Source organism: Erithacus rubecula (genome assembly GCF_903797595.1).
Source record: "Erithacus rubecula genome assembly, chromosome: Z".
Taxonomy (NCBI): Eukaryota; Metazoa; Chordata; class Aves; order Passeriformes; family Muscicapidae; genus Erithacus; species Erithacus rubecula.
In genome coordinates, this window is record NC_136661.1 from 21,967,186 (window position 1) to 21,985,308 (window position 18,123).

The 18,123-nt window shown below is 35.6% G+C and overlaps 1 protein-coding gene across 1 annotated transcript in view; it reads right to left on the minus strand.

The window, feature by feature from the left end:
• The window catches only part of SPEF2 (sperm flagellar 2), a 73,499-nt gene that overhangs the window by 49,869 nt on the left and 5,507 nt on the right, over positions 1-18,123 (minus strand). Inside the window, exons 3-9 of the mRNA XM_079330650.1 lie at positions 17,386-17,635; positions 12,712-12,849; positions 11,639-11,718; positions 10,558-10,774; positions 5,183-5,371; positions 3,688-3,875; positions 2,224-2,392 (exon numbers count right to left, since the gene is read on the minus strand). Coding sequence (XP_079186776.1) covers positions 2,224-2,392; positions 3,688-3,875; positions 5,183-5,371; positions 10,558-10,774; positions 11,639-11,718; positions 12,712-12,849; positions 17,386-17,635 — 1,231 coding nt within the window. The remainder of the gene's footprint in view (positions 1-2,223; positions 2,393-3,687; positions 3,876-5,182; positions 5,372-10,557; positions 10,775-11,638; positions 11,719-12,711; positions 12,850-17,385; positions 17,636-18,123) is intronic.

The window sequence follows — 18,123 nt, forward strand, 5'->3', positions numbered from 1 at the left end:
TCTCAAAGATAAGGTTTTGAACTCATGCTCTGGGTAGAATATGCAACCTTTTCCTGTATTTGCTATCTGAATTGTGTATATGGCATACATTCTAATAGTAGAACGTGATCGATACTAACTTTGAACACATTTCTTTTAGATACAAATACAGAATTTAATTATCTTTCTAAAATAATTTTAAATTAAAATTAGAAGTCTTATTTTTAATCAATAGAAACAAATAAAGTAAATCTCTGAGTTGCACAATATCCCCTCTCTATTATCTCTCAAAACATATTTCTTCATGTGTAATTGAAAAGACATCCTTAAAAAACTCCAAATACTTGCACTACCTGAATAATTTTTCTTTGAACATACAGGAAGAGATGAATCAACAGCTTTAAATTCTGTAAGACCTGTAGGAAAAATTAATTCCATGTCTAATGGGGTTCCCCCATTCTTCAGTTATCTTGCCCTTTCAACCAGAAGCTTGCTAGAATGTACCTGTCATGATGTAAGATAGCTTACCTGTCAGATACAAGTTTTCAGGCATCCAGGTGGGAGCTATACAACTGCTGGTCAATACTTTTGAATGAAACCAAAAATTATCTGAGCAGTACCTAATGCTATGCTTCAGTTTTGGTTATTGTATTAATTTATTAAGTGATTAGCCATAACTTATAATATAGTAGTTTCAAAAAATATTCTCAAAATAAAATGGAATATGTAAAGTGCAGTGGACTGATGGCGTTGCATTTTCCTGTATTTTATCAAATATATTTGACACATTTAGCTGTTATGCCTAATGTAAGAAAGGTATTCTTGAGAGATGCCAAACTGTATGTCCTGGGCCTTTTCCACAAACATTAGGAAAATCAGCATAAAAACTGTCAGAATGACCTGCCAACAAATTTTTCTCTAGAAGCAAGACTTTAAAAGAAGTTTTTGGTTTTTAGAAGACATTAAGTAAGAATTGATGCCAATAATTTTACATGTCATATGATGCCATGTTTTGATGAATAATGACTCAGAAAGGCGTAAGACTAACAACATCTGGGAATAAATTAATTATTAAATAATTTAAAATAGCCTGGCAAGGAAAAAAAAAAGGCTTTAAATGTGTCAGTAAATTTTTGTCACATTCAGTGACATTACAGTTAGAGCAGACTACTGAGACTTCATAATGTAAACAAAAATATGACTGAAAAACTTAATCAGTGCCCTCCTATTTCCTGCCTTTTATGTCCTCCATGTTGACTTTGTGCATAGCCCTTTTTCCACCTAAGAAAACAATTACAAAATTCATACATGAAATGGTGTGCTGTGAATCAAAACTTCATATTATAAAGAGATAAATCAGAAAGCATATGTTAAAAATGAAGCTACAGTAAATTGAGCTTTCAGGCATTCATCACAGAAACTCATAATGAACATGTATACTCACTGCAAAGGAAAATGTACCAAGTGGCTCAGGATGTAAATAAAAAGCAAACATATATTGTAGTTATAAACCCCAACAAGACAATGACTGGGTATTTTCCACGATTTTGTGACATTTACTCACCAGGTTATTTGAAAAGTCTAAACACATTATGGGATTTAATGAATATAATCATAAATATAATTTGAAAAAACTGTACAATACATTTTAACAGGAAAACCTCAGTCCTTAATGCTTCAATTTTGAAATAACATTGACATATTGAAAAGTTGATCAAGCTAATATAACCTGAAAAATATTTACTTTTTTTCTAACAGAAGATTAAGGAAAATTATGGCCATTTTTAATAATTTCAAAAAGCATTACTAAACAAATCATTAATCGATACATTAAATCGTATTAGAGAGCTCTGACTTAAAATTGCTGAAATTAAGAATTCAGATTTTGTAACATGTTTAATTTTACTGCTTTTAATGGTTAATTTCTGTTACATTTTCCAATCTAGTAATATTAATTATACCTTTAAATTTCAATTAGATAAAAATTATTTGCACTGCAATTAATAAGCTGCTCCTATAAATCAAAAAGTGTAATCAAGGTTATATATAAGAATGGAATTGGAACTGCTAATAACATCAAATGCAATTTTCATCTAAAAAATCAGACAATGAAAAGAAAATGCTTGTTTAAATTTGACACTAGAAATCAGTAATAGAACAAAATGCAGGACCACAACATGAAGCTTATGATTATGAAAAAGCAAAGTGTATTATCTTCCATTACACCTTATCAGTTTGGTGTACCTTGTATTCACCATAATCTTTTTCATCTAACAGACTCATTTTATTCAGCTCTACAAGCTGTTCTGGGCTAGGTTCATCTGGCAAAGGTTGAATCGAGGCTTGTTCATATATTGGTTTTCCATTTAAAAAAAGTTCCTTCCAATCCAGCAGCAGTTTTAGTGGAACACGGCTGCAGAAAAAAACAAAAAAGGAAAAATTAAATAAAGGGGGGAAAAAAGAGTTTTAAACCAAAAATTAGAAGGTTGATATTTGACAACAATATATCCAAATGTATGAGAATCCCAATCATGAAACAAGCATATGCAAAACTAGTTATAGTTGTATCCTGTAATTATCACAGCCATTTGTAAGTGTGTTTGCTTTCATGACAGCTGTAGGCACTTGTAGGCTTCAGTGTTTTCACAAATGTGTCATCACACAATATTTGGCTGGCAGAGCTGTGTAGTTGATATCACTACTTTTCCTTGCCACAAAATATTCTTTCCTTTTATGGTATAAAGCCTCCTCTTGCAAAAAATCTATAGAATATTTTTTCCTCAAAGTCAAAATTAATTCAGAATTATATAAATTAAACTTTTTCTTTAGTTAGTAATTTCACTAAACTGTGCGCCTAGGGTGACTATTTTATCTAAATTTATACTAAATAAGCCTAAATTTATATAATTTTCATTAAATATAATAATTTCATGTTGTTTTTCATATGGTATGAAAATTTTATTTCATATGGTATGTATTTCATATGGTTACACTTTTATTACTTTAACATACAATTACACTAGAAAGTAGTAAGATCTAGGTATACTTTCAAATACTCTAAGTCTAAACTCATTTAGACTTAGATTCAGTCAAATCACTGAATACTAATGAAAGAACCCCAGCAACAAAGCCCCACTCCACAGTTTTCAGAAACTTTGATGGCGCAGGCACTTGTAGACTACTGCCTACATAGGAGCTTCTCAGAAACCCTGTGCAATCATGACATTCCACAAGAGGGAATCACAGCATGGAGGACTCAGAAGAATTTGGGCTTAGTTTCTGTATTTTGGACACTCCAGGCAGTTTATATATCTTGGGGAATTCATCGTGTTTGTATTACTCTGAGTAAGTGTTCACTTAGTGAAGCAACCTAGGACAAGATGTGCACCATTGAGTTTTTAACTTTTAACTAAGGAATTTACTAATAAGAAAGGAAATCTTTCTGTGACACTAGAGGATTTTGGTCTCCTAAGAATTCAAGTTAGTTGAGTGTTCAAGAAATCATGCTAAGGCTGTAGCATTAGTTCACCCTGTATTACACACCAGTGAATCCTTACACAAAAATAATATCACCATTCTCACGTAAAAACTAATTATAGCTGCCATGTAAAATATCTGAGAAGCTACATCATGCTTAAAGCCTTCTGAATAATGCAGCCTAACAGCTACCTAACAGCTGTTATTTTTGCCTAGCAGCTACATACTCACTTGTTTGTCAGCTGACGATATTCTCCGACTTTTGTCGACAAATCAGTGATTTGGCCTATCATTTCCCAGCATATAGAATAATGCTTTTTGTAGCGTGCCTGAGCTCTTTCAGCAGCAATTTTCTTATGGTATTCTCTTTCTCTGGTTATTTGTTCTTCGTTATCAATAGTTTCTTGTTTTGCAAGAGCCTAGAAGTGTTTTTAAGGAGTAAATTTGAGACTGCAATGAAAATGAAAGTGTAGGATACACAGTCCTGAAAATGAAAATTAACTCGTTCTTTTAACTTAAGAAACAAAACCAGCTCAAGTCTCTCCAGAGCTGCACAGCCAGCAGGCAGACTAACACATAAATAAATCTAAATGTTTTTATTCACTCTATAAATTCCCATTTGTTTGCTTTCTAAAATAGAATAAAATAAAGGAGAAACCCTTTTTTTTTTTTTTTTTTTACAAACAGATTAAGACATATTCAGCCCTTGAAGGCAGTGAAATTGCAGCTTTCAGTGTAACAACCCATTTAGAACATGTAATTTATCTTACTAGATTCTGATTTTCAAATAATTTCATATTATTGATGTTGTTAAATCTTTTAAAGAATTCTGGTCATGGTATAAAATTACCAGTAGTTCCTGTAGTAGTTCCTGATGGTGAGCTCCATCACCACCTCCTGTGATGGTGGCTGAAAGCATACTTAAGGAGGTGATGTAATCAATAGCTATAGCTGCTGATTACACAGGACTCCAGCTGTGTTGGAGGATTTGGAGTTGCTGATCATTTTTGAAAGGAGAATAATAAAATTTCTAATATTACATTATGGCCTACTCTGAGCATAGCACTTGACAGTTTTCCACAGAATTATAAGTCCTTTTAATCAACTTAAAGGTTCAAAGCAGAAATTAGCACTCATGCGTGAAACTACTCCAGCATTTGTCAAAAACAGATTTTGATCATATCTAAATGAAATTAAGAACATGATTCCTGAAAGAGGACCTTAGGTTATTATCCCTTTGCCTCTGTGAGACTGTGTCTTTTAAACTCAGCACATAGAGATGTTTTCCTACACAGTTAAAAAATCAGTATGGAAGAAAAGGTCAAAATCAGATTTTCAATTGCTCAGCTTTATCCCTTATTACAGGATCATGGAACAATAAAAAGGTTTGGGCTGGAGGGGACCTTTAAAGGACACCTAGTTCAAACCTGCTGCCATGGGCAGGGAACACCTTTCACTAGAGCAGGTCAACCAGCTGTTCTTTCTCCCTGCAAAATTCCCCTAAACTTTTAACATGGAATAAAACGCACTCAGTCCCACAGTTACAGTTGCATCCTTATTGCTTGTGACTTTGAACAAAAGAAAAAGAATATATTCATCACTATAAATATAGTCTAGAAAAGTCCCTACAAAAGTCCTGAAGTCTAACAGTTGACAATATAAATTCCATTTTTTAACATGAAGGCATTCTAGCACTCCTGCAGCAATTCAGAGATCAATCTTTTACCGCTTCTCTGTCAAGAGCTTCCTGGAAGTCCTTCTGTCGTCTTTCTTCATATTGCTTTTCCCTGAAAATTCTGTTTTGCCTTAGCACCTCTTTTTCATGCCGAACATGCATGAGTTGAGCAGCAATCCTCCGCTCATGCTGAGATTGTTTCATTAGTCTGTAAATGAGCTGCTGCTCCCGGTAAGCCTTCTAAAATATAAAAGAATAATAGTACTAAGCACAGTTGATTAACTGTTTCCTAGAAAACTCATCAGTGTCTAATATGAGAAATAGGAACACCATCATATGACAGCATTCACCTGCTTATATGGGGCATAAATTCAGAACAACCTTCATATCTATTTATTAGTACAATTTTCACAAACTATGTAAGAATTCAAAATATGTCTTAACTGAGATACCCAGTAAAAATACATCTGGTCAGACTAACTCCATTTTAATGTGGTTATTTCTCATGTGCAAAGAAACTGCAGCATATTTCAAATAGCAGCTTCTTATCTGAAGATATACTCTCTCCTCAAATCATTAATTTAATCCTGTTATTCACCAGTCCCCATTCGCAGCAATAATCTACAGCATCCTTGAGCAATCTATTTTCTACAGATTCACATTTTTTTTCTCTTTTGGGGGAATTGGGTAATTATCTTCTCCATTCTTCCCTATTCATCAGACTGAGACTATGAGGAAGGATTCAGAACAGACCAAAATACAAAACTTCTAGGTGACAGTTTCAGCATCCTCATTGGGACATGAATATACTACACTATACAGTAATTAAGGAAAATCATTCTGAACCATTGCTTGAGACATGGTCTATGTGCACAGACACTTTGAAGGCTGTGAATTGTTATTTTCAAAGTATTCTTGAAACATAATAGTATCTTCTTACTGTTTCACTTCTCCAGACTGTTCTTGGTATCCAAACTAATGCTTAATCTAACCTAGAGCTTTGCCTCACTATCACAATCCAAAACTCCTTTTGATACATCAAAACAAAAGCATCAGCTTGCCTCATAAGCATCATTTCCAAATGCCAATGTTACAGCAGAATTCTAGAGGAAATTTCTGACTTGCTGAATGTTTACTTTTGATACATCAAAACTGCTATTAAACACATTTAAATTTAAGGATTTAAATTGAGATTAGATTTAAAGATTTCAAATTCATTTTCCTAAAAACAGAAGCACAAGTGAAGTCAGTTAGTAGCAATTAAAAAAAAAAAATCAACCCAAAAAACCCCCCAAAAACAAACAGATAAAAAGATCCCCCCAAACCAAAGCAAAACCCACACCAAAATAAAGTATCACTTCTATTTTCTTTCAATCTGGTTTATTTTTTCATCAGCCGTCTGTGCAAAACACCTTATGTAACTTCACTTAAAAATGAAAAATCCAACTTGATTGCATATGATATTATTTATGAAAAAATTCTATTAAGAGGCCTAGATCTGTCTTACACAATGCAGCCAGGACACTTGCAATAGAATCCTAAAGCAAAGCGTGACTGCTGCAATTGCAATAATAAGAGCAAGAACTTTTTAAATAATTTAGATATTTAATGCTGATGTTGGGGAGAAGCCAAACAAACAAACAAACAAACAAACAAATCTCTTTCCATATTTTTAAAGTTCCTTTCCCTTCACAATTGCTGGAAATAAAGTACATTCCAAATAAATTCCTGTGACTTGAAAATATTAAACTAATATAAAAATATCTCAACAATGTCCTTATTTTAGCCAAAATGTGGGCTTTGCCCACTGTACTGAGGGGTTTTCCTAGTACTGAGTCTCATGACACTGCATGACTGTTCCAGTGACAAATGTGCATTCATTTCAGGCCTTAATCACAGAGTAATTCAACTGGATGCTATATTATCTCTCTACAAAGCTTTTCACTAAATGTGAATGTGTCTTGTTTTGTTCTTTATGTGTAATGTACTATCTGTAAGTTGTTTGTTTTTGGAGGGAATTATCATTATACATACAACTGAAATGGAAAACAATGCAATCATAACAACTTTGTTAGATGTGTCATTTGATATAGCTTAGGCAATAAAATTTTCCTGCCCTTTGTTACCTCAGTTCTATCCACTCTTACATGGAACTTAGTATTTCAATAAAGATTTCAAAGAAAAACAGAGGTTACACAATTTACTTCCTATTGCCAGTAAATATCCTCAATTTTTTATTAATTACTGCTTACCCCCAATCACAAATTATTACAGCAGTAATAAACTCTCACCAGTGGAAAATTGATGCTAAAATTCCTATTTGCAGAGAATTGAAGGAGCAACCCTAACAGAGTGGTCATTTGACATACTCAAATCATCAATTGAATGGTGCAAACAGTTGGTCCAGTAAGAAATTAAAACACCTGCTGTAAGTGAATTTCCATTTCATAAAAGAAATTGGAAGATGTTCCTTTAGAACACAGCAGCCAAAACAGATATTCTCTTTGTAAAAGGGTAGAGATCTTCAATATTCTAAGTGATCAAATGCTCACTAGGCCTAAAAAGAGCCAGCAGGAAATTCTTGAGGAACAAGAAAAATGGAAAAGGCAATTAACTCAAAACTACACAACAGATGAATGAGGATTCAGAACACCAAACTCCAAACTCTTAGTTTCAAAAAGGATCCTCACTGGATGGGGGACTGCAACGTTAGTAGCTACCTTTCATATAAAAATGGATGCAGAAAGTACTCAAGCCAAAGGCTGGCAAGTTTTGAAACTTTGAACATACAAGGACCCAAAATAAAAATTGTAGAAGAAGTTTTTGATGTAACATTTCACATCATCTTCACAGAGAACTGTGAAGTGTTTGAAGAAATCTTAAATATCACAAACGACACAACTCTTAATACTTTGAAAAATTACTATTAAGAAAGCATAATAGACACATTTTTCAGTTTACCTACTTAAGACAACAGTGGCATCCAGTGGCCAAACATTAACGTGTTTATGGTTCGTGCTGTTCATACATAGTTACTATACCATGTTCTTCTATTTTTCTATTTCCTTGTTTGATTAATGTACAGGTGAGACAATTCTGTGTGGTTATATAGTCATAAATTTTACGACCAAAACTTAGAGCTAAGCACAAATAAATCAAGTTGATTGACAAGTAATAAGCTAGTAACAATTAGTTTCTCCTCCCATTTTCACATTCTCAATTTACTGCTGATACTAATCTATGTCTGATAACCTTTTGACTCAGAGATATAAAATCTGAACAGAGCATTAAAAATAACAAGTACAAATCACCAATAATTTGTTGAAATGGTAGAGGTAAATGTTCAGCTGGGATGAGGCCATACAACTGTCAAATACTTTCAACACCTGCCTATGAAAATCTGACTAGCATCATGCTGTGCTCCACCTAGAGTACTGTCATGAAATTGTAAAGTATTTTCTCTCCCAGGTTCCAGCTTGCAGTGTGCCAAAAAAAATAAAAAACTTGAACAACATTCAAAATTCTTTTAATAAACTTTTATAAATATGGATATGAAACACATTACAGCACACTGAAGGGATGAAATTTTAACTATAAATGATTCCATGCCGTGTTCAAGATTTAAAACTGAGACCCAAATGCATATAAACAGCTGCAATTTCAGTCAACAAACCTCTTCTGGTTCAATATTTAATAGAGGAAAAAGAAATCTTGAATTTTTTTCTATACTCATTCATTTTTTAAAGAAAATACCTCAGTTTGCTTCCTACTTCTCTTAAGTCAAGTAACATCTAATGTCTGAAATCTCATGAAGTTCCAAAAAAACAGTTTTTTCTCTGCCAATTTAGAACCAAATTACCACGAAATAGATTCTCTGATATGGTCAGATTACTGGCCAAATGGTAATTTGTCACTTCTTCTAGTCCTTGCAGTCTGTGATTTCAATTGTTCATATAGCAAAGCTGATTCTTCTTCCTGGGAAGCTAGGAACACTGTTGCTAGTTTTCACTTGATTTGGAGCCTCTTTGGACCCAGTCTGAGCCACTGTATCCACCAAGTACTCTGGAGACTGGTAGCCATGGCTTTTAGAATCAGTGGTCCACACTGCTGGGGCTGCAAGAGCCAAGAGCGCTTAAAGAGCAACTTTTGGGACTACAGTGATTTCAGGCAAGTGGGTCACAAAACTTCATCATGAGTATCAACAAGAACATACTATAAATGTCTAAACTTAAAGAGATTTATAGAGAGATTTTATCCTGTTTAGAGACAGGATATATGGAGAGATGGACTCCTGGCCTAGACCACTACAGGTATTTTTCAAGAATATAGGTCTGAGATAGACATTAAGAAGCATCTAACTTCTAGATATTTACCCCAACAAATTAAACTTTTTCTTAAAATTTCCAAAAAATCTCCAGACATTAGGTGCCAAGGCTTAAAACATATATATATATACACATATATATATCTATACACACACACATATATATATATACATATATATATGAAATTACTCATATTTTCAGAGATGCCTCACATCTGAAATGCTATTATTATGAAATATTATTATTATTATTACTAGTATTATTAGTATTAGCAGTAGAGATAAACTCAGCTATATATGTTCAACACATACAATATAAACTAAGGACCACAGGGAAATACTAAAATAAAAAATAACCAGAAATAAAAAAACCCCAATAAATTACAAGGCTGAATCATATAAAAGAGACAATCTGTGAATTAGCAATCTAAAAGCTGCTTCTTAGAGGAAGAATATATGAAGAAGAATCTTAAAAGCCTTGTGCTTTATGGGACAGGATTCAAAAGTAAGAATCAGAAACATTTATTCTTAGCCACAATACAGACATTCTCCAGAGACATATCTTCTATTCCATAAGACATCAAACACCAAATCTCTGACATGCAAATAAAATTTTGATTCTTTGTATCACACAGCACAACTACTTCAGAACTCATCAGTTCAGATCAAAACCTTCATATGACACATAAGTAAATACAGGTTTTCTAACAAGAAATGCTATGTTTTGTTGTTTTTAAAAGAGAATCTTCTTTAAAACCAGTATACATTTTGATATCATAGGATGTTCCACTTTTGGGGGAGGGAGGCAGGAAATAGAAGGCAGGTCTGCAATGGATTTTTAATAATCTTTGTTCTGCTGCCTTAATTTTATCCTTTTAAGTATGGTGCATGACATAAGAGTGGTGATGAAGAACAGCCAACCTTCCATATTTTTCAAGGGTTGAACATAAAAGAGATATTCAGATATAAGCATGTATAAGTCCCTTTATCCTCTTCAAATTTTATTCAGCCTTCCAGAAGTACTTATTTCATATTTGTAGGCATATTTTAGACTACTAATAAAATGCACATGGACTATGTACTTCAGCATACAATTTCCCACCTCTTGAGCCTCGTGTGCTGTTAACTGATCCAGAAGCATTCTGTGTCGTCTCTTTGCTCGTTGTTCTCTAGCAAATGTATCTTCCTCTACACGTTTTTTAATTTTTCTTACATATTCATCATCTGAATAAACATTTAACAGCTCAGCTTTCATCTCTGGTATACTTTCTAGACTTGTTTCTTGAAACTTCTGTGTGTGCAATAATTCTTGCATATCACTGGTTGAAAAAAAATATAGGAATTACTATTCTTAAGGGTGTTTTTATACAGATGTCTAGTTATGTGCAAGTCTAACAAATGTCTAACATCATTCTGTGGACTCTGTGGCTACCCCTTGACACTCTTGTGCTCCACAGTGCAACCTGGGTCCAGAGGAATGTTTCAGCACTGACTTGAGCCAACCGATCATTAGTTTATTTGACAAGAGAAAGCCAAATTGCACAGAAACGGAAATTAGGATGGTTTACAGAATGCCAAAGAAAGATGGGTTACTCCTCAATACAGCCATACACTCCGAATAGTTTTGCAGCTATTAAGCACAGGTTTACACACAGAAATATCCACAGCAGCATGCATGAGTGTCACATCTTCTGAGTAAGGTATGCACACCACTAAGGGTGACAGAATGAAAATGACTTGCAATTATTCACAAATAGATCAACATACAGATAAGTTTCAGGATAAAAGTTACTTCTTTTCCCTTTGAAATGTGTTACTGTGTATGCATATTCACCATTCCTATCTTGCTGCAAGGCCAACTGACCTTACAGACTCAATAACTAAAATGAACCAAAAAAAAAGATGTATTTTGAGATTTTCCTGGCTGCATATGTAGCAAAAAGTACTGAAGGAAGCTTGACCTGTCCCTACTAAAACTAAAGGTAACTTAAAGACTTAAGTTAACTAAAAGGTAACTGCAACTGTATTGGACCTGAAATCAGTGCTAGTATCACATTCATTCAAAGGATAATTACACATTTAAACTAAATTAGACATTATTCTTTCTTCAAGTACCTGTCTACATAGCAGACACCAGAGGTGGGATCCTGCCTATTCTTAACAATCTAGTATCCAAATATTACCTGTCAGTCACATGGCTGTGTACTGCAGAGATGTTTCCTGTCAAAGACTTCTCAAACTTTTCTATCTCCTTGTATACATTCTGAAGAAGTAACACAAAATTTTATGTTGAAGCAGCATAAAAAAAGTTCAACAGAGCAATTACTAGGGAATTACTTTTATGTCATGTTAGTACAACAGAAATGCTTATACTGAAAATATTTTAAGCATCAGCTACACCAAGAATAAAGGCCAGATTATTTCCATTTTACATCTTTCCCTTCCTTCCCCTCTTCCCCTTTCCTAGCTATTTCCACCAGCCAGAAAATCCTAGAATTTTGCACTTGTTCTTTCTGCAGGATAATTCTTATTTTGCATAGGGCTGTAGCAGAGTATATAATTTTCACCATTTGGGGATTTGAAACAAAATACTGTAGAATATGATCAGCTTTAGATTTAGTAGCTTGAATGTATCCCTGATACTTATGCAAGTAGCCGTTGTACTATAGGTTACTAAACTCTAGATTTAAATACATCTGTTACTGTTGCCCAGTTGTAAAAAGTGGTAATAGTTGCACTGCTATACAATCCATTAATTAGAATCGCAATTCAATAATTTTTTGATGCTAAATAATGTAGATTTTTTTTTAATTGCTGTATCTCTTGATTTAAGGTTATTATCAATTTCTGCTGTTACTAGCAATTAATAAGCAGATAGTTCCATAGTGTGTTGTAGAACAGTTCAAACATTATGGTGAAAAATGATATCGTGCAAATCAGAAAGGAACATTAATGGGTTTATTTAATGTATTCTTTCTAGCAGACTTGTAGCTACTTTCAGCAATCAAATTATTACCTATCTTTGGTATTCATTCAATATGAAATTTGTCTTATATCAAAACAATTTTTATTTAAAAAAAACCTGCAAAATCATAATCATACAAATATTCAATTTTCACTGGTTGAATTGATATAATTTTGACAGCCAGCAGCTTTTGTATGGTGCAAGTACAGTATTCATAATCATAAATTTTCCCAGAAATCATGGGGTTTGAGTTAACGTAATTAGCTATAAAACAATATACATGATAATTACCTCTGCTTCCCTTTTCTTCTTTAAGAAGCTTTTGACTTCAAAAGATTTTATGGTGGGTCTTGATGGTAGTTTTTGAATCTGTGCAACACTTGTTTGATTCCTGGCCATTATTCCATTTTGTCTCCTTCCAATGTAATGCTGATAGGAAGCAAATACAATTAAGCTAAAAATTGTCTTCCAGGAAGAAACTAGAAGAGATTATCAGGCTCCAGACTTGAGCAGATGAGCAGTGCTTTATAAGCTTTTAAAAGCTTTCATTGAATTCTAGCTCTAGTACAGGTACCTGTTTCAGGTCTGAATGTAGTCAAAAAATGAGAACACCATTTTCCTGGCACAGAAACTGAGAATACCATTAGGTAACACATTAGATAACACTAGCACAGATCAAGAAGAAATAAACATATAAATTACACTCATTTAAAATGCACCAGACAGGCAGGCAGGTAAAGGCAGAATACAGAAGAGAAATAGTTTATATACAAAGAAATCAAAGATAGTTAAAAATATATAACGCATCAAAAGAGATAATCCAAACCTTTCTTTTAAAAGTTTGAGTATTTTGTTTATTGCTTGCATTTGCGTGTCTGGATACATGAAGTGCCTTTTCCTTCTTGCTTATGTAGTGACAATAAAACAGCTATATAACCACAACAAGACCCTCTTCCTTCATTAGCCACATAAAATACATATTAAGCTAGTCAACAACTTCATCATGGGGTTCAACACCCTGACATCTCTTGCCATTTCCTCTATATAAACCATAAACTCTGCTTTGGGTGAGTGTTCCCATGTCTAAAGAAATTTGTTCCTCCTTTTTTACTTCATCAGAATAACTGCACAGAAGTACAAGATGTTCTGAGGCCATACCCACTATAGATGCCCTTCTTCTGCTGTTCTCCTGCTTTTGTACAATACTCCATCTTCACAAAAGAAGAATGACACAAAACTCTTACACAAGGACACCTCAAAGGCACACAAATTGTGATATGTACATTTTGTCTTCAAATACATAAATATTTTCCATGCTTGACAATATGCAAATAATTTCAACTTAACATGAAGCGATTTTTAAATACAAAAGTTTTAAGGTCTTATAAGAGAATACTGGCTTTATTTCCATGCACACTGCTTTGTTCTTGTATAAACACGAGCGTGTAGCACAGAATCAGAAAGCCTTCACCCTGGCTTTAGCTAACTCATTAAGCACATAACCTTCAGAAAATATTTCTTCAGACATGCATAAAAATTAGTAATTTTTCAGTGTTTTGGGCTCTTTGCTTTCTTGGATGTTCTGAGCTCTCAGCTGCTCTGCAACATGCACACGAGCTCTCTTATCTGTTAGCATCTTGGATTTTGTTTCATTCTGATGTGGCACTACAGTATTTGCAAATACTGAAGTCAAACATCCAGCAATGAAGAGTCAGAAAGAGCAATAAATACATTAAAGTGTTATAATTTTGAGACCACTCCTTCAAACCGTGTTTAAAACGTTCAAACTGAAAATCAGGACTAGCCCTATAGAAAAGAACTTGGAGATTTGAACTTGAAGGATGCCAAACTTTGTTTAGCTGACAGAAAAGGACACCTCATTACTCTGTACATTGTTCTGGAGGGGAAGTGCAAAGGGAGGTGCTGCTGTTTAGTCCCTGATATCCAATTGGTATCACATTCCAGGACATGTGGAATAGAATCATAGAATCATAGAATTGTTTGGGTTACAAGAGATTGTAAAGATCACCTAGTTCCAAGCCTCCTGCTCTGGGCAGGGACACCTTCAATTAGACCAGGTTATTTAAGGTCCCACCCAGTCTGGCCTATAACACTTGCAGGAATACGTCATCCTCAACTTTTCTGGGCAACCTGTGCCAGTGCCTCACCACCCTCACAGTAAAGAATTTTTTCCTAATATCTGCTAGATACTACAACTACTACTACAACTACTACTAGTAGTAGTAGTACTACTACTAGTAACACTACTACTACTACTGCTGCTGCCGCTACTGCTGGTGCTATTATTACTACTACCTATTTTCTTCCAGTATGAAGGCAGTCCCTCATTTCCTGTTGCTTGATGCAGTCATAAGAAGTCTTTCCACATCTTTCTTGTAGACTCCTTTCAGTTATATCCAGTACTGGAGGGCTGCAATTAGGTCACTCTGAAGCCTTCTCTTTTCCAGGCTAAACAACACTGATTGTCTCAGCTTTTCCTCATTGCAGAGGTGCTCTATTACTCTAACAATCTTGGCAGCCTCCTCTGGGCTCACTCCTGTGCAGGGACCCCAGCTCTGGTGCAGTGCTCCAGGAGGTCTCAGCAGAGCAGAGCAGAGGGGCAGAATCCCCTCCCTGCCCTGCTGCCCACGGGGCTCTGGATGCAGCCCAGGACACGTTTGGCTCTCTGGGCTGTCAGTGCCATGGCTGGGGCACATCCAGCCTCTCACCCACAGCACCCCCAAGTCCTTCTGGGCAGGGCTGGGGCTGTTCATGCCCAGCTATGCTGATAGCAGGGGTTGATCTGACCCAGGTGCAGCACCAGAACTTGGTCTTGTTAAACCTCATGAGATACCCATGGGCCCATTTCATGAGCCTGTCTCCCAGTTCCCATCCTGCTGTCCATCCACTCAAGAGGTTGTGGACTGAGAAGTGAAGAATGAGACAAAAAAAGTTGAGTATCTCAGCCTTCTCCTCCTCTGTTGTTACCAGTTTTACAGCATTGTTTATCAACCTTCCTTTTCTGCTTAACATACCTGTAGAAGCTCTTCCTTTCATTTTCTGTGTCCCTTGCCAAGTTCAGTTCCAGCATTGCTTTGACCTTCATCACTCCATCCCTATAACCTCACATTTTTATACTCTTACCAGCTCACTGGCCCAGCTCCACCTTCCTGTGTGTGTTTTTTTCCCAGCAGTTCCCCAACTCAGCCATGCCAGTCTCTTGTCTTCCTTGCCTAATTTCTTGCTCCTGAGTATTGCTAGTTCTTACTCACTATGGAAGAATTCCTTAAAGATCTGACACCTCTGTGTTCCTCCCTTGTCCCTGAGGGCAGCCTCCCAGAGCTAGAAGTTTGCTCTCCTGAAGTTCAGTGATCTGCCTTTACTCCTTTACCTGATACCTCAGGACTAAAACACCATCAGCTCATGGCCACTGCAGACCAGGCTGGTTCCAGTCTTGATGTCCCCAGTTATTTTGCATGCATTGGTGACCATCAGAAGCAGTTATCACATCCCCTCTGGTAGAGCTGTCTATTACCTCACTCAAGAAGTTATCCTCCATTCCAGGGATTTCCTAGAATGCCTGCAGCTCCCTGTGCTACTTTCCCAGTAGATGTGGGGGAGGTTGAAGTCCCCCAGCAGGACAAGAGCCTGCCAGCATGATGCCTCCTCTAGCTGGAGCAAGACTTGGTCAAATAGGCTCACCTTAGAAAGACTGTAGTAAACACCAGCCACAGGGCTCTATTTTTTGCTTTGGTCTCTGATCCTTATCCACAGGCTTTCAGCTTGCTCAGGTCTATCCCTCAGAGATAACTCTTCACATCAGTCTACCTTTTGATATAGAGGGCAAACCCTCAGCTCTCAGTCCCCTCCTGTCCCTTCTGAACAGCCTTAGCCACACTTCAGTCACAAGATTTGTCCCATGCTGCACCAGGGGATGTAAGAAAGCATTTCTTTACTGAATGTCTCCAACTCTCCCACTGAGCAAGGTCCTGAGGAACCTTCCATAGCTGGCTTTGCTTGGCGCAGGGGGAATAAACTGAGTTCCAAAGGGTCTTTCCAACTTTAACTATTCCATGATTCAAATGCCATTCTGAACTTGTCTAAAGACAGGTCCTACTCTCAGTTGCTCAATTTTTTAAGCTATCCCTCTGCATGTGAAGAGATATATTGACTTTTTGGTACTATCTTTGCACTTGTTGGTAAACTTTCTGCTTGAAGGATATTTTACAGAAATAGTGCTGGGGAAAAAAAAAATGTGACATTTCTCCCAGCTGAATTTAATTTATGATACACACCTTCTTAAAAACTCCTCATCCTGATAACAAGTAATGGTCTGGACATACTGAATATAACTACTGAAAACAAGAAAGAAGTCTTTAACAGAACCTATCACATCAACACTGGCTTCTTCTTAGAAAGTCTCTTTTCCCTTTACTTTTCTCTCTCTGTATTTCTCAGCATACGGTTGCTGCAAAATGGAGTGAAGTTTAAAAATATGGAGAGACATCCAACAGAATGAACCAAACCACTGTGGCATAGAGCTTGACATAGTTATAAATAGGTTTCCTGGAGGGGAAATTAGTCTGAGTTGATACCTAGACTGCAATGCAGTCAGCAATCTGTGTTCATCAAAGGAGGAAAAAGGCAGCTGCTGAACAACTACTAGCTTTTTTTTGTTATAATATTTTAAGTCTGGAGAAAGCTTGAAAACAGAGCTGATAATACAGGATGAACCGAAACAAAGAAACACAGAACACAGAAGATCAATATTCTATTGAGTTTCTGATAAGCTGTGCAAACTCACTATACAAGACATAGCAAAGAACAGCTTATTTTCCTTGTAAGTACTGGGTTATGAACATGAGATTCACAAAGTAGAGAGGGAAAGCACGCAACACACTTGAAAAATACATGTAAATATGCTACCTTTTTTTGTATTTATACAAAACAGGCATAGTTAGTTACCTCTTGATTTCCACTTTCAGTAGACTTAAGCTTTGCAGTTGCTGCAGGTCTCATTGTTTCCAGAGCTACTCCAGTGAGCTTTGCCTTCCTCTTTTTTTCTAAAGCAATATACAGGTCATATAAAAGATTTGTTGCAGTCCCATGCTGCTTTGTCATGATGTCTTGGGCCATATTCTCATTAAACTGCACACCAAGCAGGTGAAGGGTGGGTTCCAGGCGAGAAAAATTGTTAATTTTTGCATCTGCATTTCTACATGATTAAAAAAAACAACAAAAGAACCCAGAACATAAATTTATTTTCAATTCCAACTTGCTGTATTTAAGATCATGACACTCTTACCAAAACAGGAGGAGAAAAAAAAAACAACCCACAGAGGACTTCCTTAAATGATGTGATACACACTTTTACTTAAGTTTTATGCTGCTGTACAGGTAACTGCATTGATTACTATGCATAACTTTTTGAAAAGACAAAGACTACATTGGATCATACAAATTCTGATACACATGCACACCAAGTGCATCTAACAGTAAAAGCTACTCTGTAATTGCAGCTAATGGTATACCATCCACCAAACACACAAGGAGATTTAATGAAGTTCCTATATTAGCTGTATCAATCACTCAAACTCTCACCAATTAAAACATAAGAAATTACAAAAAAGGTCTGTATTATCTATTATCTATTATTACAATACTTTGACACTTTTTTTCTCCAAGAAAAAGAAATGGACAAAC